The 26,408-nt window shown below is 37.7% G+C and overlaps 1 protein-coding gene across 2 annotated transcripts in view; it reads left to right on the top strand.

Moving 5' to 3' along the window:
• The window catches only part of kctd3 (potassium channel tetramerization domain containing 3), a 72,980-nt gene that overhangs the window by 43,000 nt on the left and 3,572 nt on the right, over positions 1-26,408 (top strand). For both annotated transcript variants that reach the window (XM_043695807.1, XM_043695806.1), the window contains exons 9-17: positions 230-420; positions 7,612-7,727; positions 13,626-13,713; positions 15,927-16,043; positions 17,644-17,814; positions 19,951-20,106; positions 22,544-22,640; positions 22,742-22,926; positions 25,226-25,364. In XM_043695807.1, the coding sequence (XP_043551742.1) occupies positions 230-420; positions 7,612-7,727; positions 13,626-13,713; positions 15,927-16,043; positions 17,644-17,814; positions 19,951-20,106; positions 22,544-22,640; positions 22,742-22,926; positions 25,226-25,364 (1,260 nt within the window). The remainder of the gene's footprint in view (positions 1-229; positions 421-7,611; positions 7,728-13,625; positions 13,714-15,926; positions 16,044-17,643; positions 17,815-19,950; positions 20,107-22,543; positions 22,641-22,741; positions 22,927-25,225; positions 25,365-26,408) is intronic.

Raw genomic sequence — 26,408 nt, 5'->3', positions numbered from 1 at the left:
AATTTTGCATTAACTTTTATCAGTTCCCTAGGTCATCTTTCAAACTTCATTCAGGGCTTCATCTTGAACTCTTTTAGAATAAAAATTAGCTCAACTTTGTTAGATTACTATTCTCAAAATTATACGTATGAAAATCCTAAGTACTAATGGTTATTCCAACATATTCTGTTTTCAAAAACATAGTGTGCATTGTGTTAATTGCTCAATAAGGTTTCTTGTTTCTTTCTAGAATTAAAGAGTCCTCTGGATGGCAGCAGGTTTTTACGAGTCCGTATTTAGACTGGACAATAGAGCGAGTAGCAGTTAATGCTAAAGTTGTTGGAGGACCTTTTGGTGATAAAGACAAGATGGTAGCTGTGGCATCTGAGAGTAGTATAATCCTGTGGAGCATTCAGGATGGAGGAAGTGGCAATGAAATAGGTACGTATTGCAAGTTTCTGGAATAAAACAACATTTTTTTATCATCTAAAATGAGGAAAAGGCAGTTTAAAATTGGTTCTAAGCTCAGAGTTGAACGAATGGAACAGTCTCTTCAATCGCTTTGGAAATGATGTAGGTTTAGTCTCCACTTAAGAGCTGAGTAGTTTAATTTACTGACCTTCAGCATTAACTTACTAACTTTTCAGTACTGGTTGAGGAAAGTTCAGTCTGAATAATGGAAATAATTTCTGAATCAAGCCACATATCTATTTGTATCATTATGCTAGTGATCTTACTGGTGGCCCTACATTGAACTCCCACCACCACCGCCACCGCCAAGACATTATCCATGCCTTTATTACCTTAGGATTCATTCTTTTCAGTCTTTTTTTTTTCACAAATTCCAACTGAAGATTGTTTTTGTACCTTGTGAAAAGTCTGTGTTGCCATCAGCCTCTGTCATAGGGATATGACAAAAAAGTAGCATATGCTGTTTATTAATAACTTGAGCTTGTTCTGCTATTCAATTAGGTCAAGGTGAATCTTTACTGCCACTACTTCTAACTGCCATTTCTCCATGTTTCTTAATATCTTTACTTAATAAAAATCTATCCGTTTTAGTCTTGAAACTTTTCAATTAGCCCAACATTTGGGAATACTGTTTCAGATTTCCACTAAATTTTGTGTGAAAAATTGCAATCTGGTGTCACCTTTAGATGGTCTAGCTCTGGGTTCTTAATGGGAAACATTTGCCTTCAGCCGAAGCTGGGTTTTCTTGGACATAAAGTATGACCGTTAACATGTGAGTACAATTGGGAAAACAAATGGAGTGCTGGATTTTGTTAAGAAGGGTTCAAGTGCAGTTTTGGTTATTTTACACAAGGAAGAATATACTTTCACAAGAGGGAATGCAGTAAAGATTTACTAGATCAGTTCCTAGGATGAGGGGATTCTTCTATGAGAAGAGATTGAGTAGATGAGATCTATCTTTGCTAGAGTTTACATGAATGGGAGGTTTAAAAATGGGAGTATAAATTCCTAAGGGTAGATGTTGAACAAAATATTTCCCTTGTTTGGGTCGCATTCTTAAAATTAGTGGTCAGCCAATTATGACTTAAGAGAACAGTGAATCCTTGGAATTGTTTACCCTATATGCTCTGAATGCTCAAACATTGTGTATGTTAGACAGAGTTAATAGTTTTTTTGGATACAAGGAAAATTTAAGGAGGATAGTGCTCAAAGAATTATTGCACCATGGTTTTGTGCAATTTATTCTTGGGTTCATCTTCTGACCAATTAATACAGCATTGGTGGTAAAGCTATTAGCTGTCATTGTCATATACTTGGGCATAGTTTTCTAGTAACCACTTGTTAGTTTTCTCCAAAACAAAAACATTCTAATTTTTGGGTTTCAACTTTGGTCCTGTCATTTAACTTACTTTATAAATTGAGATTTTTGTGAATAAATTGTTGGGATTTTGTCATGATTCAGTTGACATAGAACTGGCATTAATCGGGAAGCACTAGATTTAATATAATTTGGTATGAGATTGTCTGGTTATTGAATCCTCTCCTATCCATATTCTAAGAGATACGGTTGACAGAAAATGAATTGGACCAGTCATATATACATACTGTGGCTGCAAGAGCAATTCAGGGGTTAAAAATCATGCAGCGAGTAACTCACCTCCTGTCTCCTTATTGTCTGTCCACTGTAAGGCACAAGACAGAAGTGTAATGGACTCAAAGTCAATATCACCCAGGTAAAACTGTCTGGTTAAATGTCATCCCATCCTATCTTAAACATTCACTCCCTCCAACACAATGGGACAGCACTGTGTCTGAGCTACAAGGAGCACTGCAGTAACTTACCCAGACTCCTTCAATAACAACTTGCAAACCTGCAACCTCTATCACTTAGAATGGGATGGCAGATGCACAGGAACACTCACCTGCAACTTCCCTTCCAAGTCACTAACCATCTTGACTTGGAGCTATATTGATATTCCTTCACAATTGCAGGGTCAAAATCTTGAAACTCCCTTACTAACAAGCAACCCAAGGATTGCAGTGGGCCAAGAAGGCAGCTCGGTACCATCTTTTTGAGGGCAAGGGCTATGCATTTAATTCTGACCCAGTCACTGATGCTGCATCCTGTGAACAAATGCAAAAAAAGTGGCACAGTACTGCACCTAGAGCACAAGACACCCCTAGGTTTGACTGAGTGAATTCAGTAAGCTGCTCCTCCTGAGGTGGCTATAAAGGTGTTACAATTGAGCCAGCCACTGGTTAAGGAAGAGGAAATATTAGCTGATTCTCATCCTGCCCAGTAATCTGTACTGTAGTTTGCCTGCAAGGAATGTCTTCTCGGGGCAGTAATAGACGTGGCTGTGATATGCTAGGGAGGAGCTATTGCATATGTGATAATCTGGTAGATTGTTCAGATAGTTAGTATTTCAATTACTAGTTAAGTATGTCTTGAGGCATTCTTTTCCTTGACTTCATTTTGATGAAAGCTTATAAACAGAAAGTGCTGGAAAAGCTCAAGCCTTCTGGCCTGTTTTGTCTTTCTAGCACTTTCTATTCATATTTCAGGTTTACAGCAGCTGCACTACTTTGTCTTTGTGAAGTTTCTAGCAATTTCCTCCTTTTAATTTAAGGTTCCTTGAGAGAGATGTTTCTGAAAATCCCTGATTTTGCATTTTTCATATCTATTGTTTCTTTGTTATAAGCTGCATAGTAGATTTCTACAGGGAGAAAGCTAGCAAATAAGCAGATTTATATGTCAACCCAAATCTATTTCAGAATAGCTTCTAATGCATATTTTGAAAATAAATTAAAGCAAGTGATCACCATTACTGTGGCTGCCTGTAAGGCTGTCAGTCCTTTGCTGGGCTTGGGAGATGGTTCCTCTCCCCAGGTGAATTTATTACAAGTTACCAGTTGTCAACATACAATTGGAAAAAGGGGGTTTAATATGCACAACAGATGTTTATGTAAATTGTAGCATTATTTAATTGACATGAATATTTATGACACTTGACGCGCATGGGGCTGAAGGTGGAATTAAACTTAGTGGATTCTGTTCTGAAAATATTTTTGCTTCTGAGAGATTGAACCCTCCTAAAAGTGATTTTCAAACACTTCTTCCAACTTGACTCTAAAGTATCCATAATATTTCCTTGTTTAGATTTTTTTTTCTCATTGTAATGAAGTGTAGCCTGCTTAACTTGTCATTGATAATAGAGAGACATTGCCATGTAGACACTGAATTTCACAGAGTTGGGAATGGGGAGAAATTCCAACTAGCTTTTAAACACCCCAAAAATTGTGGAAGTTTTCTATGTTACTTTTAGTTATACATCTTATCAAGCATTGAAATGGATTTATGTCCAAAATGTGCATACATGATTCCAAGAGCCATCATTCCTAACAAAGATTTACATAATTTAATGAACTTAGATCTGCAGCTGTAGTAGCATCAATGGTTTGAAATCAGAATACGATGTTGCATATGAACGTTTCTCCAATGCAGCGATATTTCTCATGAAACGTATAATTAAGGTGAAGCTGTGGAAAGTCCAAATGCATTTGTGACACTTGCTTATTCTGAGGTCAAGATATTCTTCACTAACTGTAGTTAACAGTAGCACTAAATCCCACTAAAGGAACAAATAGAAACAGCAACCTATTTCCAGATCTTCACCACCAATGTAACTGTATAATTGTTCTAAGAGTTTATAGAAATTACACATCAGGTTGTTTTGTTTACGTATTTCCCTGTTTTGTATTTAATTCAATGACCTCTGCTCACACTTTGCTCCCTACTTCCCACAATTCATATTAAAAAGGGGAAATTTGCTGTTTGTTCCTTGATAGCAAAATCATAAAGTCATTGTGGCTTGTACTGTCCCACCTTATCATGGATAGTGGGATGTATCAGGCAACTGGCACTTTTTGCCAGTTATCAATTGCGAAGTTTGCTGGCTATTTTGGCAGTTCAGGGCTTACTATTTTAAAAGCTTTGCTGATTTCAGCCACAATTAGATCTTCAAGCCGTTTAAATCGACTGTTTGTACTCAACAGCTGAGAGGCGCTGATTGTGCAGCCACATTTTGTGTTCAGAGGTCAAATAATTTTACTGGTCAGTGCATATACCTTCCAATTTCTCACGAGAATATGGTCTGTTATGTCGTGAGAACTGAATTTGTGTTTAAAATTCTTTGCTATCAAGTAGGAATTGGAGGGAATCTACCATTCACAATAGTAATTTAGAATTTCACAGATTGTAAATGACATTTTTAAATTACATTTTAACAATGTCAGGAAGTCTCAACAAATACATGAAATAACTTTGATTTTTACACTTCTGAATTTTGTTCTAATTCAGACCAACTCAGATGGTGTGAATGTTTTGCAATAAGTGGCTAAGGTTCCTGTATGAAATTCTGTTTTATATTAGACATTTGTCAACGGAGCTAAGTGAGCCATCAGTTAATGAAACATTTCACTTTTTTAATAGTTGTATATATTGAAGCATCAAACTTCAATCTTTGGTTGCAAGTGATAATGAAAACTTAGCAATTAAGATGTTGTGGACTTAAGACTGGCGTAACGATTTGTGAAATAGCCTTGTGTGTTTCAGTGACTCCATATAACTGAGTTAACTGGCTAACACACCATTGTAAAGCATTTAAAAATTTTCTACTAATAGAGGACTGAATCTCTAGTTTCATCATCTGCATTCATTCTTTCAAATGTTCTACTTACTTACTTTTGCTCCAACTGGTGGCAATTCCTGGTTTGAACAGTGTCTAAAGTCTGATACACCTTTAATACCCTTCCAAAATCGCGTGTATCAGACCCATGTAGATCGGTAAGTAAAATTTTCAGAATTGTAATTAAGTTACGTCAATGGCAGTCACTTGAAGCAAGCATTACATTGTGTTTTTATCACAGCAAAGATTGTATTTGAATTCTGCTTCATCTTGTGCCAGAGAAATTACTGGCATGGTAAGCATTCTTTTTTCAACATATGCACGTCTTCTTCAATTCTGTGTAATTAGATATGAGTGAGGATGAAGGAATCTTTGTCTGAAAATTTAACATATTTGATCTACACAACATTTGATTTTGTTTCCTATATATACACTGAGTTGAAATAATGACAATATTTCAATGTTCACAAAAAGGGATTGTAGAAACATAGTACTGGATCACTGGTTTCAATATCTGTTTTATTTCAATTTACAAGGGGCACATGGCTTACGAAAAAAAAATCCAAATTTGAGAGTATTAGTTAAATGGTATGCAGATGATGAGAGCACTTCTCTGTCAACTGTATCATGGCAGTATCAAAACTGAATTCAAAAGACGACTTGCCCTTTTATATCCAGTGTTGCCACATGAGTAGGAGCAGTACTTAAAATTCTAAGGAATAATCAAGCCAATACAATCTATTCTTAACTTTTAATCACATTGAAATTTTTTGATTAAAAAAGATAACCATCAGGTCAGGGCCAAAGGCCCTTCCAAACCTTGCTGAAGGTTAAAAGAAAATAATTTCCACAACATTAATGTGTACTGAAATCTATAGTAGTGGTAAACCAAGCTCAAAAATAGAAAAAAAATATAAATTTTCTATAATACTGTAAACAAATCATCATTTTGTTGGATAGAACATTGAGCATGGCTGACAAAAGAATTTTGTTTGAGCTTTTTGTCTTGCATTCAATCAGGGCAATTTGCAAGAATTATCAAGGTAAAGGGAAAACACAGTTGGCAGTGAAAAACTTAACCTGTTAGATGATGACTGACATCTTGGAAGTTAATTTTCAGTCATCTTGTAGCTAGTGCATTCTCTGGCAATGCCTGTACTGATCAGAGTTCACTGCCAACGGATCCACATTTTCCGCTTAAGTAATTTGAATATGTTTTGCCATTACTTTGGTAATACTTGTAATTTGTCCTAATAAGTGGAAGATAAAAATCTTCAACAAAATATTTTTCTTTCAGCAATAATGCTGCTAGTTAATGGCACTTGAATTCACTGAAGTGTGTAAGTTCACTTTGATTTGCAACCATTTCTATCTGCTTCCTTTCAAAGTGCCCATTTTGCTATGGTACATTATGACCACACTGCTTACAAATAAAGGACTCCTACAAGTTGATGTATTTTTTAAAAATGTTAAAAGCTACTGTAATCCTGCAAGCCCTTCTATGAGGGGAGCACTTAGCAAATACTTGGATAAGATTATCTATGCTGAGAGGAGCAGTAACCCACATTCCACCATTACAGTAGGAACTTATGCACTTTCTGAATTTTATTTGCGATCCCTTGACACTAAGCATTTGAAGGTCACTATTAAATGACTCAAATTTCAAGAGATGGAAACTGCTCTTATCTGTCAAGTATAAACAAATTTATGCAAACACCTTCCAAATCTCTACAATGTGTTCATTGGCAAGTTGTATTTATTATTGCCTACCTCCTGTGGTTTCACACCTTTCATATTACTTAAAGGAAACATTAACTTCCATTTTCCTCAGGGTACTTTCGCTAACCCTCCATGCACCACCCTCAGGGCAATACTCCTGTCATTCTTCGTGAAATACTTTATTTTTCTGGCAGCTTTCATGGCTGCTTTAACTAAGCAGGAGAGACACTTCAAATATGGAAGGAGTTGACATGCTGTTGTGGATAATTTTCACTGTGTGTCCTCCCTCTGGAGTAATCTGCCCGCTGTGCATTTGTTTTCTGTGTTCCATTGTAGCTCTGTACACATCAATTGAAAAGAAAATGTACAGTGGCATTGCTTGTAAACCTGTTGTTGTTTCTGAATCCAGCATTGGAAGCCTCAAATGTGCAGGTTGATGGTGGTTCTTTTGTAGAAGAGTAAAATAAACAGCAATCACTGGCAAATATTTGTTGTTACACCTAATCCATACTTTTAAGAAAACTTGTGATTTATCATATTTTTAAAAAAACTTAATTGAATTTTTTTTGGGGGGGACAGGGGAAGGGTGTGTGGCGGGAGGTGGTGAAGATCTTTGTTACATAATACCCCATGACCTTGGGATCAATAAAAGTTCCTATTTATTGATAGAGTTGTCAGTTTTCAGATGAGTGACTTGTTATGAAATGTAACAAAATTTGTAACAATAAATTGTTTCTGCTGCTCTGTGTTGTAGGTGTGTTTAGTCTTGGAGTTCCAGTGGATGCACTCTTCTTTATTGGGAATCAGCTGGTTGCAACCAGTCATACTGGAAAAGTAGGAGTGTGGAATGCAGTCACTCAACACTGGCAGGTGAGCTAATACCTTTATGAAATGTAATAAAAAATGAATTTGCTACTTTTTAAAATTTCTGATGCTATGCAGTTGATATACAATATGGTGGCCATATCTATTTTGCTGGTGCCTCACATTCATAATTTGCAAATGCAGTACAGAACTGAGTGAATTATTTTCAGTATCTGTGATCATTCATTTTATAAATATGAAAGTTTCAGGATAATCTTCAGGGAATTATGTTCACAAATGGTCATACAACAGGTGATAAATTTGTCATGCTTAGCAAACGAGTAATTTTGTTGATACTGCTACCAAGTTCCTGTATTCTTTCATGTGTTAAGATATGCAAACTCCAGCCACAGAGGAAGTTGTGGGTAGGTCAAATGTTTCTATTTATAACATTGAAAATGTTGTCAAATACAAAACAGTTGATTCAGTGACTAAACATTGAACTGAAATACTGCAGCCAGAACAAAACTTGTTTTTTTTTATTTGTTGCATTACTTGTTCAGATGATTAAACTGCAAGTCAACTATCTAGAATTTATATTTGTTCTTTTAAAATATTTGCTCTCACCTGTCAATGAAGCTTTGCGCTAGTTTGGGGAATAGGCCCAATGGAATAAAAATGAAAATTGTAGCCAGCAAGATCCAATTAAAAATCCATGTTTGCTTTTTGAAGGTAAATGCCTGCATATGTAGACAAATTATAATTTTCAATCTTCAAACTTCAATTTAGATATTTATCAACCATTGGAAAAGATGGAAACGGATAACTGTTAAGAATCTATTAAGTAAAAGAAAACCCAATTGGGGCACAGAGTCTGTGGGCAAGTGATGGAATGGTGCCGCGCCCAGTTCTTTGGTTGACGCATGGCTAAATGATCATGCAGCTGCGTCAAGTAAGATTAAGTGTGGGCCAGTCAGCTCCTCTGTTAGATAATTGGGTGTCTGTGCTTCAGTTTCATTTGCTCCACTCTGGTTTAGATCCCTTGATACACTTACCCATCAAAGACCTTAACAATCTAATTTTGCACACTTCAGTGACCCCAGTAATCGCAAACATTTGGATAAGTTTCAAATCTCCACCGTCCTTCATTTCTACTCCGAAACAGTGTACCTGTTATTTTAAGATTACGCTACCTTGTTTTTGATTTGTCATCAACTGTCAAAGATGACATATATTTTTGATTTACACTAACAAAGGAAACCAGTGCCTTGAGTTTGTAATATGAATGCTCCTTACGTTAAGGACACAGATCACTGCCTCAACCTTCTAAACTCAAGGTAATGGAACCATATTGTAATCTGTCCTTGTGATATAATCATTCAAATCCTAATGTAATTGTAGAGAATTTGTGCTATACCCACTCCAGGCCAGTGCAACTTTCTTGCTATTTTGAGCTCAAAATTGAAGGCAATACTAAAGGTGGAGCCTGAGCAAGTGTCATGTTCCAATTTTTATTGAATTCCAGGCACCTCAAATTAAAATGCAGTATATTATTTATTGCTTTTATTACTCTTTCTTTTCTGTGTACCTAGGGACCTAATTCCCCATGGTCCTCCACAGCTCACTGCTTTGCACCATTAAGAATGCATTCAGCTTGTCTTTCTTAGGACGACCCTGTATTTCCCTCACTGAACTTAATTTGCCTTAAATTTACTCATCACTTAGTCCGTTTTATTCTGTTTGAAGCTTCCTGTTCCTGTTTGTGTAACTTTTGCCTCCAAATGTGGTCACATCTGAAAGTTGGTATTTATAACTTTCTTTTATTTTGATCAGCTTATGACTATTTAAATATTCACTGTATAATAAATTCTAGTAACTTCATGCACCTAGTATTGAACTGACTGGTCTATAGTTAATATAATTTTCCTTGCTTCTTAAATAATTCAGTGATATTTGCCAATCCAAAGCCACAATTTATGATTCTAGAGAATTTTGAGAAATTATCCAAAATTGCTTTATCTACTGCTTTTAATGATCTGAGATAGAAATCTTCAGGCCCTGGAAATTTCTCTATCTTAAGACATCTTATTTTCTCCATTGAATTTTTATTATTATTTCGACTATTATCTATATTAGACTATTATCTCTATATTATCTATCATCATATATAAAATGTGATATCTAAGTTTGATACTGCCTCTTATCTTATTTACTACACTTGGTTGCTAATTGTGCAAATGAGGTATTTACTTTTTAGATGTCTTTCCGAGTTTTCAATCCTATCAAACATTTCCCTCTGTTGCTTTGCATGTTACCCAAAATCTGTTCAGCCCTTTTTACTGTGAGCAATTCCATTTTAATTCCTTCAACGTTTGCCTCTTGTAAAGTATTAAGTTGGTTTGAGACTCTTCATACCCCCACATGAGACCAAAAGATGGAAGAGAATAAGTAGGCCATTCAGCTCAGAAACTCTGTTCAACCATTCAGAGATATCATGGCTAATATGATAATCCCCAGCTCTACTTTCCAGTTTTTGTCTGAAAGCCTTGATTCACTTCCGTAAAAAAAAAATCTCTCCATCACAGCCTAGAATATATATAATGGCCCAACCTCGACAGCCCCTTCTAGTAAAGAATTCCACAGATTAAGTATCTTCTGAGAAAAGAAATTTCTCCTGTTCTGTTTTGAATGGGCAACCTGTTATTCTGAGATTACAAAATTCTCCCTCCTGTGGAATCTACTTCTCCACATCCATCCTCTCAATTCCCCCAAGAACTTTGCATGGTTCAATAAGGTCACCACTCATTCTTCTCAATTCCAATGAGTACAGCCCCCCACCCCTCCCCATCTACTGCTCCTCTTGAAACAGTACTTCCATACCTGGAATCAGCCTAGTGAGCCTTCTCTGTACTGCCTTGGATAAGAGGCCCAAAAGCTGTTCACAGTATTCCGTAAGACCAAAAGACTTAGGAGTGGAAGTAAAGCCATTCAGTCGATCAAGTCCACTCTGCTATTTAATCGCAGCTGATGGACATTTCAACTCTACTTATTCACACTCTCCCCTTATCCCTTAATTCCTTGCGAGATCAAGAATTTATCTGCCTTTAAGACATTTAATGTCCCGGCCTCCACTGCTCTCCATGGCAATGAATTCCACAGACCACCACTCTCTGGCTGAGGAAATGTCTCCTCAATTCCATTCTAAATTGACTCCCTCTAATTCTAAGGCTGTGCCCACGGGTCCTCGTCTCCCACCTAATGGAAACAACTTCCCAGAATCCACCCTTCCTAAGCTATACATTATCTTGTAAGTTTCTATTTGATCTCCCCTCAACCTTCTAAAATCTAATGAATACAATCCCAGGATCCTCAGTCGTTCCAAGGATCATCTGTGTGAATCTCCGCTGGACACGTTCCAGTGCCAGTATGTCTTTGCTGAGGTGTGGGGTCCAAAATTGAACACAGTATTCTAAATTGGGCCTAACTAGAGCTTTATAAAGTCTCAGAAGCACATCGCTGCTTTTATATTCCAGCCCTCTTGAGATAAATGACATCATTATATTCGCTTTCTTAATGACGGACTCAACCTGCAAGTTAACCTTTAGAGAATCCTGGACTGATACTCCCAGATCCCTTTGTACTTTTGGCTTTGTGAATTTTCTCACCGTTCAGAAAAATAATCTATGCCTGTACTCTTTTTTTTCAAAGTGCAAGATCTCACATTTGCTCATGTTGAATTTCATCAGCCCTTTCCTGGAACACCCTCCTAAACTGTCTAAATATTTCTGCAGCCTCCCCACCTCCTCAGAACTACCTGCCTGTCCACCTAACTTCATATCATCAGCAAACATGAATGCATGAAGCATTAGACATAAGATGGATGAGCTTGAGGCTCTTTTGGAAATTGGCAGATACGATATTGTGGGGATAACTGAGACGTGGCTTCAAGTGGACAGGGCCTGGGAAATGAATATTCAAGGATACACGTGTTATCGTAAGGACAGATTGACGGGCAGAGGGGGTTGGACTGAGGTGGACAAAGTTTTAAAAAAATCACACAATGCCAGGTTATAGTCCAACAGGTTTATTTGAAAGTACTAGCTTTCAGACAGCGCTGCTCCTTCATTAGACACAGAATTTATAGCAAAAGATTACAGTGTCATGCAACTGAAACAATATATTGAACAAAACTAAATTGCTGTTAAGTTTTTATTTAAAAGTAGTAGATTTCAGAGCTCAATAATACATTTGAATGTTAAGTGTTTCTTAAAGTTCTGCTATTACATTCTTTGTTGCAGACCGTAGCATTTTTCCATTGACAAATGTTATGCTAACTGGTCCGTGGTTAACTGTTTTCTGTCTCCTTCACTCCATGACCCCATTACCAGTGCAGCCATGAACTGAAACCCATTGCACCAACACTAATTTTGGTCAAGTATTTAATTCCTTGACTTTATTTACCCTATGCCAGTATGCCTGTGGCTCAGGTAGTAATCCAAAGATTATTAGTTTAGTTCCTTTTTAGTTTAGCTCCTGTTTGTTCAAAATCTTCGAATGGAGTGGCCTTTCTGGTCCTACCAATGTTGTTGGTGCCAACATGGATGCTGATTACTAGATCCCTCCTTTGTCTCCAAATTCCTCTCCAGCTTGGAGTAGATGTCCTGAACTCTTGAATTAGGGAAGCAACACAGCCTTCCGGAGTCCTGCTCACAGCTGCAGAGAACAAAATCTAGATCCCTATTGTATTCTGTACCATTGCTAACTTTCTGTTTCCACTCCTCGCAGCTCCCAGTCCCAAGGTGCCATGATCAGTTTGTTCATCTCATTACTGTTCTCTCTCCTCGCAGTTTGCATGAACTTCATAATTGTTGGACAATTGCAACAGCCAAGGCTCCTCAGTGTAAATCCCTGGGTCCTCAAGTGCAGTCGCACCTTTCTGTCTCGGGCAACTCAAAACTGACCTGTGATCGGAACGGTGTGATCACTCTGGAGCAAAGTGCCCAGGTGACTTTCCCCCTGTCTGATGTCACACAATGCCTCTAAATCAGATTCCATCGCCTCAATTGAATTGGAGTAATTGCAAATTCAGTGTAAACTGGTGACCATTTGTAAGATGTTTCTTATTGTTGGATTGTTAACTAATCATATTGTGTTACTTGTGGCTAAATCTACTTAACCTGTTGTTCCTCCGTTTTAAAATATTACTGTTTCCTGCTGCTCATCTCTGTATCTGTGCATCTTATTAAGAAGACTATATATTACTCTTAGAGTCATAGAGTCACTTACTACAATCTTTCATCTTTTTTGGTCTTTAACTATTTCCAGACTTGCAACCGCTTAAAATAAGAATGTGCCAAACAAAAGGGTCCCACAACAAATGCATCTTTTCAATCTAGCAATTGCTTTCCACATAATAGCATTTGTTCTATGTGGACTTCCCACCAAGAAAAAGTTCTCTCTCAAACTACAGCTCATCTCCTAGGATATAAGGAATTCTGCAGGAATTTCCATCTAATAGAACCACTCCATATTACACCATAAATCAGATTATTTTATTTAATGTGGGGATAAGGAACTGATTCAGAGACTGAAATATTAGCCTGGCAGTTGTTTTACTGCTGACATGATTAATTGTCATGTAATATATGACATGAAATTCATCTTTTACTGGGGTTGAGAGTGAATCAAAAAAACTCTGGTGCAGTCCGTTTCTAGTTACAAGTGCTGTACAAATTGACAGATTCTATTTGCATGAATTGTTGTATTTGATCAGTAAGAACTGTAACATTATGTTTTTAAGCTCTTATTTGTCAGATTTTCTGAACTGACATTAATTTTTTTGTAACTGAGACTAAGGTTTCATTGCAACAATCTTTTTTTTTAAAGAATGTCATCTTAACTAGGGGAAATATCAATAATTGTATCAAGATCCATGTTTCCTTAAAATTCTCTTGAAATGTACAGGTGCAGGAGGTTGTTCCTATCACCAGCTGCGACACTGCAGGAACATTCCTTCTGCTGGGCTGTAACAATGGATCGATATATTATATAGGTAAGAAACTGTCATCAGCCATTGATAAATATTTTACCTGAAGTTGTGGGTAGGAGACTGCAGAGGCTTTTATTAAAAGAAAGGTAAAAGTCAAGCATCTGTAAAGATTATGAAAGCATCAAGAAATATAAAAACTAATGAGGTGCTGAAAAGAGAATGTTAAAAGAGATATCCAAGTTTAAAGCCGAAGTTTTCCTAAATAAGATGATTCAGAATAGTTTGGTAGAATGTGTTGTAGTAATGATCAATATTAGATTTGCAACATCACAATGAACATCTCACATCCAGGAAACGTTGCTTTTTTTTCATGTACTTGGTGAAAGATTGTAAACAATTGACTTATTTGCTCTTTTAAATTACCTATCATTAGGGCCCTTTGAGGTCAATAGTAGAGGTTACAGTATAAGTATTGCCGGGACTTGCCAAAGATGCTGAAGTTCCATCTGTATAGGTGTTCTGTGCCTTCTGTCTAATTGTAGCAGTAAAGTTGCTGTTTCATCTGAATATTATTTGTGGTTTCAAGAATACCCATTACCTACAAATTTACTTGGCAGTGTAATGACACCCACCTTAGCTTGTTTCTGACCTTGTATTTTTGTCTTGTCAATGACTTGACTCATTTCTGTTTGTATCCGACTGCTAAGATTGGCATTTAGCTTTTGTGAATAAGGTTTATAATGTATTATTACTGGAGAACTTGCTTTAGGAAGCATCCTGCTTTGGAAGGATGTTATTAAACTGGAAAGGATACAAAAACTATTTACAAGGATGTTACAGACACTAGAGGGTTTGAGTTATATGAAGAGGCTGGATAGTCTGACTTTTTTCCCCAGGAGCGTAGGAGGCTGAGAGGTTTATACAATCGTGAGGGGGATAAATGAAATGAATGGTCAAAGTATTTCCCCTAGAGTAAGGGATTCCAAAACTAGAGTGCGTAGGTTAAGGTGAGAGGGACAAGATTTAAGAGACCTGAAGGGTGACTTTATCATACAGAGGGTGGTGTGTGTATATAGGTCGAGCTGTCAGAGGGTGTGAGGTAAGTGTAATTATAATATTAAAAAATATATTTGAGCAGGTACATGGACGGGAAAGACAGAGGGATATGAGCCAAATGCAGGCAAATGGGACTATTTCAGTTTAGGAAACCTGATCAGCATGGATGAATTGGGCCAAAGGGTCTGTTTCTGTGCTGTATGACTCTATAACATAGTTATAATATAGAGTTTAATGGGTTTTTTTTTGTTCTGTGAAGGTGTCTTTGTTTTATTGGGGTCCAAAACGTTTTTAGCATTTGTGTTAAACCAGAATTTAAAGTAAAACATGTGACTTAAGCTAACAGCTACCTGGTGAGATAATTACTGAACTGTTTATTCAGTTGATTTTTTTTATGGCCCAGACAGAGAGGGAGAGATTTACCAGGATGTTGCAGGGTATGGAAGGTTTAAGTTATAAAGAAAGACTGGATAGGTTAGGACTTTTTACACTGGATCGTAGGAGGTTGAGAGGTGACCTTATAGAAGTTTATAAAATCATGAGGGGTATGGATAGGATTAGTGGTAGTTGTCTTTTCTCTAGAATGTGGATTTCTAGACTAGGGAGCACAAGTTTGAGGAGAGAGATTTAAAAAAGAAGGGGCTTTTTTTTTCACATAGTGGTTCGCATGTTGAATGAACTTCCTGAGGAACTGGTGGATGTGGGGCACAATTATAGCATTTAAAAGACATTTGGATAAGTACGTGAATTGGACGACTTTGGAGGGATATGGGCCAGGAAGAAGCAGATGGAACTATCTTAGTTTGGGATTATGCTTGGCATGGACTGGTTGAACCGAAGGGTCTGTTTTTGTGCTATATGAGCAGGTCCAGTTCAAAAGGAACAATTCATACCACAAAATATGTTGCTTACCAGCCTAAAGCAGTCAAAGTCAAGGAAAAAAAGTTTTATTTTTCCCCTTTTTGAGATTCATGAGAAGTTCGTGAGTTAACCTATGTCTGTGTATCTTGGGGAGGGACACAGAAAATCACATTTGGTAAAATTGCAGAAAATCATTGAAACGAAATCATCAATTGATTTCGCTGTATCTTATTCCAAACTATTCCACACTGTAAGTTTAAAATACTACATCTACTCCAAATTTGGATTGTGTTTTATTTTTCATACGTAAAGTATTGTACGTTAATTATTAATAAGAGTGACCTTGCACTGTATTCTAGACATGCAGAAGTTCCCATTAAGGATGAAGGATAATGATCTTCTGGTTACGGAGCTTTATCATGATCCATCAAATGATGCCATCACTGCATTAAGTGTGTACCTCACTCCAAAGACAAGTATGTACGTTGTCAATAACCAATATAGTCTGCTAATTAAAATTTCTATATGCTAAGCGATTGAACATTTGTTCAGTTCAGATTATCAGACAAAACCTCAGACAGTATAAGAGGCTCCAGTGGATACATAACTTTCCTAAGCAATAAATGATGTTATGGAAATTGGAATGCTGATGGGATGAATCTAGAATGGCAGAAAAGAGAAATGGTGAGGGTAGATTGAATTGTATTGGTCAGCTGCCATCAAGGTTGCGGAAAAAAAATCCTAAGATTCAAAGTTTGGGTGAAGATTTGTAGCTCGGGTGCTCGTTGTTGTGGTTCTGTTCGCGGAGCTGGAAATTTTTGTTGCAAACGTTTCGTCCCCTATCTAGGTGACATCCTCAGTGCTTGGGAGCCTCCTGTGAAGCGCTTCTGTGGTGTTTCCTCCGGCATTTATAGTGGCCTGTCCCTGCCGCTTCCGGTTGTCAGTTTCAGCTGTCCGCTGTAGTGGCCGGTATATTGGGTCCAGGTCGATGTGTTTGTTGATGGAGTTTGTGGATGAGTGCCATGCTTCTAGGAATTCCCTGGCTGTTCTTTGTTTGGCTTGCCCTATAATGGTAGTGTTGTCCCAGTCGAATTCATGTTGCTTGTCGTCTGCGTGTGTGGCTACTAAGGATAGCTGGTAACGGGGCTCAGGTCTCTGGCACGGAGCCTGTCCCCGTTACTCAGAAGGGAAGGGTGAAGAAGAGCAGAGCAGTAGTAATTGGGGACTCGATAGTTCGTGGCACAGATAGGCGGTTTTGTGGGAACGAGAGAGACTCACGTTTGGTATGTTGCCTCCCAGGTGCAAGGGTACGTGATGTCTCTGATCGTGTTTCCCGGGCCCTTGAGGGGGAGGGGGAGCAGCCCGAAGTCATGGTCCACATTGGCACCAATGACATAGGTAGAAGGAACGCTGAGGATGTTAGGTCCCGAGATCGGTGAGCCCATGGGTGTTCCGTTGATTTGTTCGTATATCTGGTTGTTGAATGAAACTCCATCAACAAACACATCGACCTGGACCCAATATACCGGCCACTACAGCGGACAGCTGAAACTGACAACCGGAAGCGGCAGGGACAGGCCACTATAAATGCCGGAGGAAACACCACAGAAGCGCTTCACAGGAGGCTCCCAAGCACTGAGGATGTCACCTAGACAGGGGACGAAACGTTTACAATAAATATATACAGCTCGGCGAACAGAACCACAACAAAATCCTAAGATCCCGTATAAGCTGCAGTGTTAATAGAAGTAAAGCTATTGTGTTTGCTGCATTCTTGACTTTAAAATCAGTCACAATTCCAGCTCCTAATCCTTACCCATTCTGCTCCTTTAAAGAAAATGTGTGTGTTGGTGTGGACAAAGCTGGGCTCAACTGTAATATACTTAATAAACAAAACACTTTCCACTACTCACTATCTAGGGTTACTTGGGTTGTCAGAGTATTGAAGCTATACCCCAGCATGTCAGTTGCCTAATGTAAAAAGGGGAAGGAAGATATCTGTTCTGTCTAAACATATATTACATTTGGAGACTTCAGTTAATGTATGATTGTTAAATATATTTTGCTCATTTATAGGCGTCAGTGGCAATTGGATTGAGATTGCATATGGAACCAGTTCTGGTGCAGTGCGTGTAATAGTCCAACATCCTGAAACTGTAGGGTCAGGTCCCCAACTCTTCCAGACCTTCACAGTTCACCGAAGCCCAGTAACTAAAATCATGCTGTCTGAAAAATATCTGGTGTCTGGTAAGCTTGTGAATTTAATTTAGATTTGAGAGAGTTTTTTTTAATGTTTTTATTAATTTGTGCTGTACTGATTTCTTCCCAATTAAATTTTACAGTCCTTCTTTTATATATTAGTTTAGGATTGGTAGCTTGTCTGTGCTTTTAAATTTTCAGTTGTTCCCCATTACAAATGATACAAAATATGTGATATCCTGATGGGAAAACAAATGAGAAAACCTAATTCCATAGAAAATAGGATGGTGAGAAATCAAGTGAAGATCATAATCAGATACTTTAGGGAATGGAGTATTCTCTTAGTTGGACTAGCCAGCTCCCCCCATCCCCAACATATGCCACATGTGTCCATATCTATTAATATCTTCTCTTTTCAGAAGTGCATCAATCTAATTTACTTGAAATATCTGATGTTATCCACTTTGGTGATCTCCTCTAGCATTATGGCCATACCCATGCAGGTTCATTAATTCATTTAGGTTTCAGGCAGATACCCCCAAACAGTTAAGCTCCTAACTGAGAAAGGATGAATTGGCTCCTTTTTTTTATTCATCTATCCCCTCGGTCACAACAAAGTTAATTTAAAAGAATTCTCTCCGTTGTGGTTACCTTTCTCCTAAAATACATGCCCATTTGGATCTAGAAGGAGCCAATTAACCAGGCTTCCTTGTGTTAACAAAGGTTGAGTTTATTAATTATTAAACGGCAAAAGGATTAGTAATACTATTCATACAGGTTAGAAATAAGGTGCGACTCCAAAAAGATGGAAATTAAAACCTATCTGAATTGTTCACGAAATGTAGATAGTTCAATGTTCTAGCCATTGCAGTGGTGGCTACTGACATTGTTGACCTTGGTAGATGTGAGCAGTCACTTTCACAATCCTTAGTTTTGCAGATTAGTTGCGATTATGCAGTTCTGAGTTATTTCGACTATGATTGATTGAATTCCAGCATTCAGAGTGAGAGTGAATCCTTTTGTCCTATTTATTTTTGTCTGGTTTGTAGCACTGGAAGTGAGAGAGATTAGCTGCAATACAAGGGTGTCTAGGGGAGGGTCCTTCAACCCTGACCTTCAAAGCATGCTCACGCTCAAATCCAGGCTGTTACACAATTTCGTGTTCATTCCTATAAGCACACTCTACTCGGATTGAAACTTTTTTTTTAACCCTTGACTTGTGTATTCTTCAAAAGTGAAAAATAACAAAATGTGTCTGTAGTTTGAGAGAATCTACTGGGCATGGTTTGCTATTGAGCAGAGAGTCATCAGGCCCTTGTTATCTTTGTAGTGGCAAGAGATTACAGTCCAGTCTGTTTCAGACTTGCCTCTTCGTCCATTTGAAGGGCTGCAGTTTAAAGTTCCCTTTGCATCTGCAGCTGTGATATTCTGTGGATCACTTGCTCCAGCCAACCAGTTAATTTACATTGTCAGCTATTTTTGGCTGTGATGGCTTTCTTTTAAAAACCATTTTTGAATTGCAAGGTAAAAACGTTCACAGTACTTTGGGATTCTGATCCACGATTGTGACATTTATGACTTAATTCCACCACTCCAGTGACCTTCAAATAAGAAGATCAGTTCCTTTTTGTTTTTGCTTCAAACCCTATGTTTTTCCCACGTTTGAACCCGCTATTCACTTGAATCCTGTTACATAGATCAGTGATGTCAGCGATCTTCATAAACTACAAATACTACGATATTCCTTCCATTGTGTTACTGTGAGAGTTACCCATTTTTATGCTTTTATACTAATGAAAATTCTATATATCAAAATTGTAAATGGGTTATGATTTAAGCTTTGGAGAGGAGTTGCTGTGTTTGTTATTTGACAGGTGTGTATTTATAGTGCATTTGAAAAAAAAATCTATTTTGCAAGAAATATTGACCAGAGGCATTTTTCACTTATACGTCCGAGTTGGTACACTTACTTTCTTTGTAAATTGGGTTTGTTCTCTTCTGATTGCTAATATGAACTATATGAAAGGCATGCAGTTTTGTTCTTATACTGGCCTTTGTGTTTACATTTAATAAATATTGCATATCCATATATTTCTCTATATTCACAGAATGAATCACAATATTTTTGCCTTCCTGTTTTGCTTCTGAATTTTGGAAATGACTTGATATGATTTAATCCTGCAGTGTGTGCTGATAATAACCATGTGAGAACTTGGACAGTCACTCGTTTCAGAGGCATGATCTCCACTCAGCCAGGTTCTACTCCACTAGCTTCATTCAAAATACTTTCATTAGAGGAGACAGAGAGTCATGGAAGCTATGCAGCTGGAAATGATATAGGTAAATACTCATGTTTTAAGGTAAAACTATTTAATTAAAAATACTAGGAAATATAACTGAAAGTATCACATGTGTTATTTAGAGATGCTAATTTCCAATATTTTGTAATACTTAGTATCATCTTGCTTCCCCACTCTTTGTCTTGCTTACAACATTGGGATTCTTCCTTTACAGCAAAAACCTGAAATAAGCATTTTTAGAATGTTTTTGTCAAATCATTTATTAAATTGTCAAAAATGAATTAAAATTGAACTCAGTTTTTTAGTGGATGTAAAGCTATAGAAGTTACTGTATTTTGCTAATGGGTCATTTCTTTCAAAAGGCCTTAAGATATTCTGACATAGCAAGTCAAAATGGAAGTTCAGCAGGAGAACAGTGTGAGTTTGTGTTGGTAGCGTTGTGCTGATGGCTTCACTTTCCACCTGATTTTTATCACAAAGTACAAAATTCATTATAAATCAAAACATTGTTCATTTGGTTCACACAGTGATCAACAGACACAAAGAAAACTTAGATGTGTTAATTGTGCAAACACCCTGTATTTAAAAATCTGTCAGATGCAGTGTCTGTCTGATTGGGAATCCTAAATATTTGAATTTAGATGAGTTACATAGCATTCCTTGTGTTCGTTTGTGTTTTGACCTTTGGAAATAGTATGATTATTTTCACACTGCATGAATTAACTATTAATCAACAAGTTAAACTGTTAAGAGCTGACTTTGTTATATTTTGAATTTTACACTCCTGTTCAAAAAATGTTTGCAAGAATAAGCTCCTCAATTACAGATCGGACGTTTTAAGTTCAGTAGGGGGGAAGCTTCTAGAAAGGTTTTTGAGACAGAATTAGTTGTCACATGGAAAAAAAAAGTGGGCTATTTAAGAAACTAGCATGGAGCATAAAATGGAAATTGGAGTCCTAGAGATGTATAGCACAGAAACAGACTCTCAGGTCCAACTCCTCCATGCCGACCAGATATCTGAATCTAATCTAGTCTTGTTTGCCAAACTTTGGCCCATATCCCTCCAAACCCTTCCTATTCATATACTCATCCAGATGCCTTTTAAATGGTATAATTATATCAGCCTCAAACACTTCCTCTGGCAGCCCAATCTGTATATGCACCACCCTCTGCTTGAAAAAGTTGCCCCTTTGGTCCCTTTTAAATCTTTCCCCTCTCATTCTAAACCTGTGTCCTCTAGTTTTCAACTCCCCTCTTTCGGTGAAATGTCCTTGACTATTCACTTTATCTGTGCACTTCATAATTTTATAAACTTCTATGAGGTCACCCCTCAGCTTCTGAGGTTCCAGGGAGAATAGGCCCAGCCTTTTCAGCCTCTCCCTATAGCTCAAATCTTCCAACCCTGGCAACATTGTTGTCAATCACTTGAGTCATTTCAAGTTTAACAACATCTTCCGTATAGCAGGGAGACCAGAATTGAACTCAGTATTTGAAAAATGGCCAGACCAATGTCCTACAAGGCCGCAACATGACTAACCAGCTTCAATACTCTATACACTGATCAATAAAGGCAAGCATAACAAACACCTTCATTATCCTGTCTACTTTCATGGAACTGTGAACCTTCACTCCAAGGTATCTCTGTTCAGCAACACTCCCTAGGACCGTACCATTAAGAATGTAAGTCCTGCCCTCCCAAAATGTAGCACCATACATTTATCTTGAATAAACTCCATCTGCCATTGCTCAGCCCATTGACCCCTCTGAGGACAACTTATGTGTCCACTACACCACCAATTGTGCTTAATTTATTGGAGGCTTCTGGAGTGGTGACAGAATGTGTATATGGACTTCCATACAGAATCCAATAGCATACTTGTGACGAAAGTTAAAAGTAGCAAAGTGTATCCAAAATCATCTGCGTAATGATAATTAGATATATTTTGGGCTCTAGGAACTATTATGGTGTGCAAGAATGATTTCAAGAGACATCAGTTATGAAGATAGATTCGAGATCGTAGAATCATAGATGTTGGACTCTTATCCTTGGAGAGAAGAAGCCAAGTGATCTGAGAAGTTTTCAAAATCATTACCGGACTAGAGAGAGTAAATAGGAAGAAACTGTGCCCTCATAAGTATTAAGAACATGAGTGCTCAGATCTAAAGTGAATTAAAAAATAAGCGGATGTAATATGAGAGAACCTTTTCACACGTGGTTCGGGACTGGAATGCACTGCCTGGATGTTTGGCAGAGGCAGGTTCAATTGAGGAATTGAAGAGGACTTTGGATGATTATTTTTCTAATCAATTATGCAAGACTGAGAAAAGGCAGGACAATAGTACTAAGTCCTGGTGCTTAGTTGGATGGCTGGTACAGACACAGTGGGTTGAATGGCCTAGGTCTATGCTATAATATTTCAGTGATTCTGTTCACTTATAACGCTGAGTTTTTCATTTATTTTTGTGCATTTTAATAGGACCGTTTGGGGAGAGAGATGACCAACAGGTTTTCATCCAGAAAGTTGTTCCAGTTACTAACAAGTTGTTTGTTCGCTTCTCCTCTACAGGGAAAAGGTAAAATATTCACCCTTTTGTTTTCATTTATCATTGGGAATGATTATAGTTAACTTCTAATTATATTATACTTTCTGCTTGTTTGGTATTTTTGATTCCAGGATTTGTGAGATCCAGGCAGTAGATGGCATGACAATAACTGCATTTACTGTGAGGGAATGTGAAGGTTCGAGTCGAATGGGTTCTCGACCAAGGAGGTATCTCTTCACAGGCCATGGAAATGGAAGCATTCAGATGTGGGACTTGACGACTGCTATGGACATGGTAAACAAAAAGGAAGAGAAGGGTGAGTTTAAAAAGTCTGTTGCAACTCTGAACAGAATCATTGCAGTTTAGAGATGCATTATCTTTCTTTTAATATGTTTTACTAATGGTGCCTGGTGAGATCAGGGCTCTTTCTAAGGTTAAATTTTATAATTAACGTCAAAAACCATAATTTCTTGTATTGCTTGTACAGATACCTTTAAATGAAAGATGAAAAATTGAGTGTATTTTGAAATAGCTGTATATTTAACAACCTGTTTAAACACTCTGAAAAATGTAGTGGATAGCTCATGTTAAAATAACAAGTTGTAATGTACTTGTGTTCTTCACAGATGACTGTGGAGGCCAACTCATTGAGTGTATTTGATACAGAGATAAGTAAATTCTGGTTCAAAGTTACAGGAAGAAAGCAGGGTTAAGAAACATATCGGCCATGACTGAACGGCAGAGTAGTCCTGAATGGCCTATTTCAGCTCCCATGTCTTATGTTTTATGGCTTATTGTATTCAGTTTGTAATCTGGATATTAAATTCTTTTCTGTTAGTCAATATTTAACTTCAGGAACTAAGGTGTTAAGGTATCTGAAATTACAAAGAAATTCTGATGTTGCTCAGTCTAAATAATTTTATTTTTAAACATCAAATTTCTACAAATGTGATTTTTTTGTCAAACTTTGCAGTTTTTACCTACCAGCAAGCTCCAGGGATGTTCTACAAAAAAGAGCAAATATTTCTTCAATATTAGGGTGATTAGCTGATATCCAGTGACATAGCTGATATTCTAACAACCTTTGAAGATTTATTGACAAACATCAATGCATGCTGGGTCTAGGTCATTATCTGAACGATTGACATGTATTGGATGAATGATGCAGTTCTGTGCAATGATTTAACTACTATATTCAAAGCACTAGAGTTTAGGGCAATTAGAACAACTCAAGTGTAATTTAGAAATAGTGGACAGAGCTTAACTAAAGGATTCCTCGCACTTCCAGTTTTTCCTGCCGTGGCTATGGGGTGTAGGTGTGAGGAGCAATGGGGAGCATATGCGAGGCTGAGATGCCCTGGAGAGTGCAATAGGATTTGAATTGGTATTGTGTGGCTATTATCTTATCAGACCGTAGGGCTGTTGTCTTATTAGAGATAGACGATTGATGATTTAATCGGAGGGCCACCATACCTCACATAAGGGGAGAGGCTGAGAAAGGCAGTCCTTCATGATAACACCATCTGGTGCGGGAATTGAATCCACGCCATTGGCATCACACTGCTTCGCAAGCAAACTGAGCTAAACCAACCTCATACTTGAATTGGTATTGGTATAAGGGGAAATGTGAGGTAGTTGGGAGAGTATTGAGAGGATGTGAAGTGTGATGGCTGGACAGCCTAAAATCTTCTAACGTTGGCAGCACTGAAACAAAGTCCCATAGTACTGAGCTAGGTATCTAATCAGCCCCCGCCCAATACTTGTCTGTCTCAGGTGCTGGTGATGCTCTGACTCCCCCTTGCACATGTGCACACAAACAGCTCCTTCCCCTTGAACCTGGAGCAAACATTGTGTGTACCATGACACTTTACACCAAGGCTGGTCCAGTGAATCAAGACATTTTCTAACTCAAGCTACTTGCTCTGGCAGCCAAAATTAAATAGGGAATGTCAGATCGTTTGGGGAAGTTCAGTTTTTGATTTAAAAAAAAATAGCTATTACTGAGTTCCATTTCATGTATTAGATATTGTCCAGTGAGACACTATTAGGACAAATGGATCTCCATAAGGAATTACAAGATGTAATGCAATTGTGGTTCTAGAAGAATTGTAAGTGACAAGCTCGGACTTTGGATACTTTATGGTTTCGAAAAATCTGAACTGGATTATACTACCATTTGGCAACAATTGGTAATTATAGCATTTTAATGTGGAAAATGATACAAATGCACTATAGACTATTTAGTGTTATTTGGCATTATGTACAAACATGTATGTACTTGGGTACACAAGTGTCAATCTGTTATGGGTATTGCTGGATTAATTTTAATGGCAGTCTTTACTATAGTTCATTGCCCTGTATATAATCGTTATGTAAGTGCAGTGATCTTAAAATCTTTCCGCTGTTCGCGATACATCTACATCTCTATAATCATAGCTGAAGTAAATACAAATAATAGTATCGCATTAAAGTTTGAACTCGAGCTAAAAGTGAGGCAGGACATGCAGTTGTGAAATTGTCTATTTCGGTGCCATATTCATAACAACAAATAACTAATTTAATCCACTGCTGGTGAAAGGGTATATGTGGTTCACAACATAATTGATTTCTTTCAGATGTTGGAGGCCCCACGGAAGAAGAGCTGCTGAAGTTGCTGGATCAGTGTGATCTGAGCACATCCCGCTGTGCTACTCCCAACATCAGTCCAGCTGCCTCATTAGTACAGCATACTAAACTGCGGGAGTCAAACTCAAGGTAATGGTTATCAAACAGACTATTTTATTTGCTATCTTTTAACAGCAAGAGAAGTCCCAGCAGTTAGTGTAGATGCAGCTTTTCTTGATTCTTTTTGAAGATTTTTTTTTATCATGTAAAAAGTGCTGTCACAGCATTTATTACAGGTTTTTTGATTAATTGTGAAACGTATTTTTATTTGGACATTTCCCTCTCATATTGGTGTGGGTCCCTGCTTTCTGTTTAAAATGAGTTCTTGCCTAATACTGTCAAAATTGACCTTCCTCCAATTCATAATTTTAACTTTTAGATCTGGTCTGTCCTTTTCCATCACTATTTTGAAACTAATAGAGTTATGATCCCTGGCCCAAAAGTGCTTTCTCACTGATACCTTCATCACTTGCCCTACCTTATTTCCCAAGGATGGGTCAAGATTTGCTCCTACTCCTGTATTGAATCAGAAAATTTTCTTGTACACACTTAACAAATTACTCTCCATCCCAATCTTTAATACAGTGGCAGTGCCAGCCTATGTTTGGAAAGTTAAAATCCCCTACCGTTACTACCCTACTATTCTTACAGATAACGGAGATTTTCTTCCAAAATTGCTTCTCAATTTCCTACTGACTATTGGGGAGACTACAGTACAATTTCAATAAGGTGACCGTCCCTTTCTTATTTTTCAGTTGCACCCAAATAACATCCCTGGATGTACTGCCAGGAATATCCTCCCTTAGGACAGGGTAATTTATCCCTAATGAAAAATGCCACTCCCCCTCGTCTCTTGCCCCCTTTTTATTGTTCTTCTAGCATCCATACCCCCGGAATATTAAGCCACCGGTCCTGTCCATCCCTGAGGCATGTTTCTGTATCCCAGACCCATGTTCCCAACCATTTCCTGAGTTCATCTGCCTTCCCTGTTAGGCCTCTTCCGTTGAAATAAATACAGCTTAATTTATCAATCCTACCTTGTTCTCTGCTTTGTTTCTGCCAACCCTGAATGTTTGTTTGATTTGCTCCCTTTCCCAGCTGTACCAGTCTTAGACTGATCTCCTTGCTCACTCT

This window comes from Chiloscyllium plagiosum, chromosome 9 (genome assembly GCF_004010195.1).
Source record: "Chiloscyllium plagiosum isolate BGI_BamShark_2017 chromosome 9, ASM401019v2, whole genome shotgun sequence".
NCBI classification, from domain to species: domain Eukaryota; kingdom Metazoa; phylum Chordata; class Chondrichthyes; order Orectolobiformes; family Hemiscylliidae; genus Chiloscyllium; species Chiloscyllium plagiosum.
This window is presented reverse-complemented; position numbering and strand designations above follow the sequence as displayed.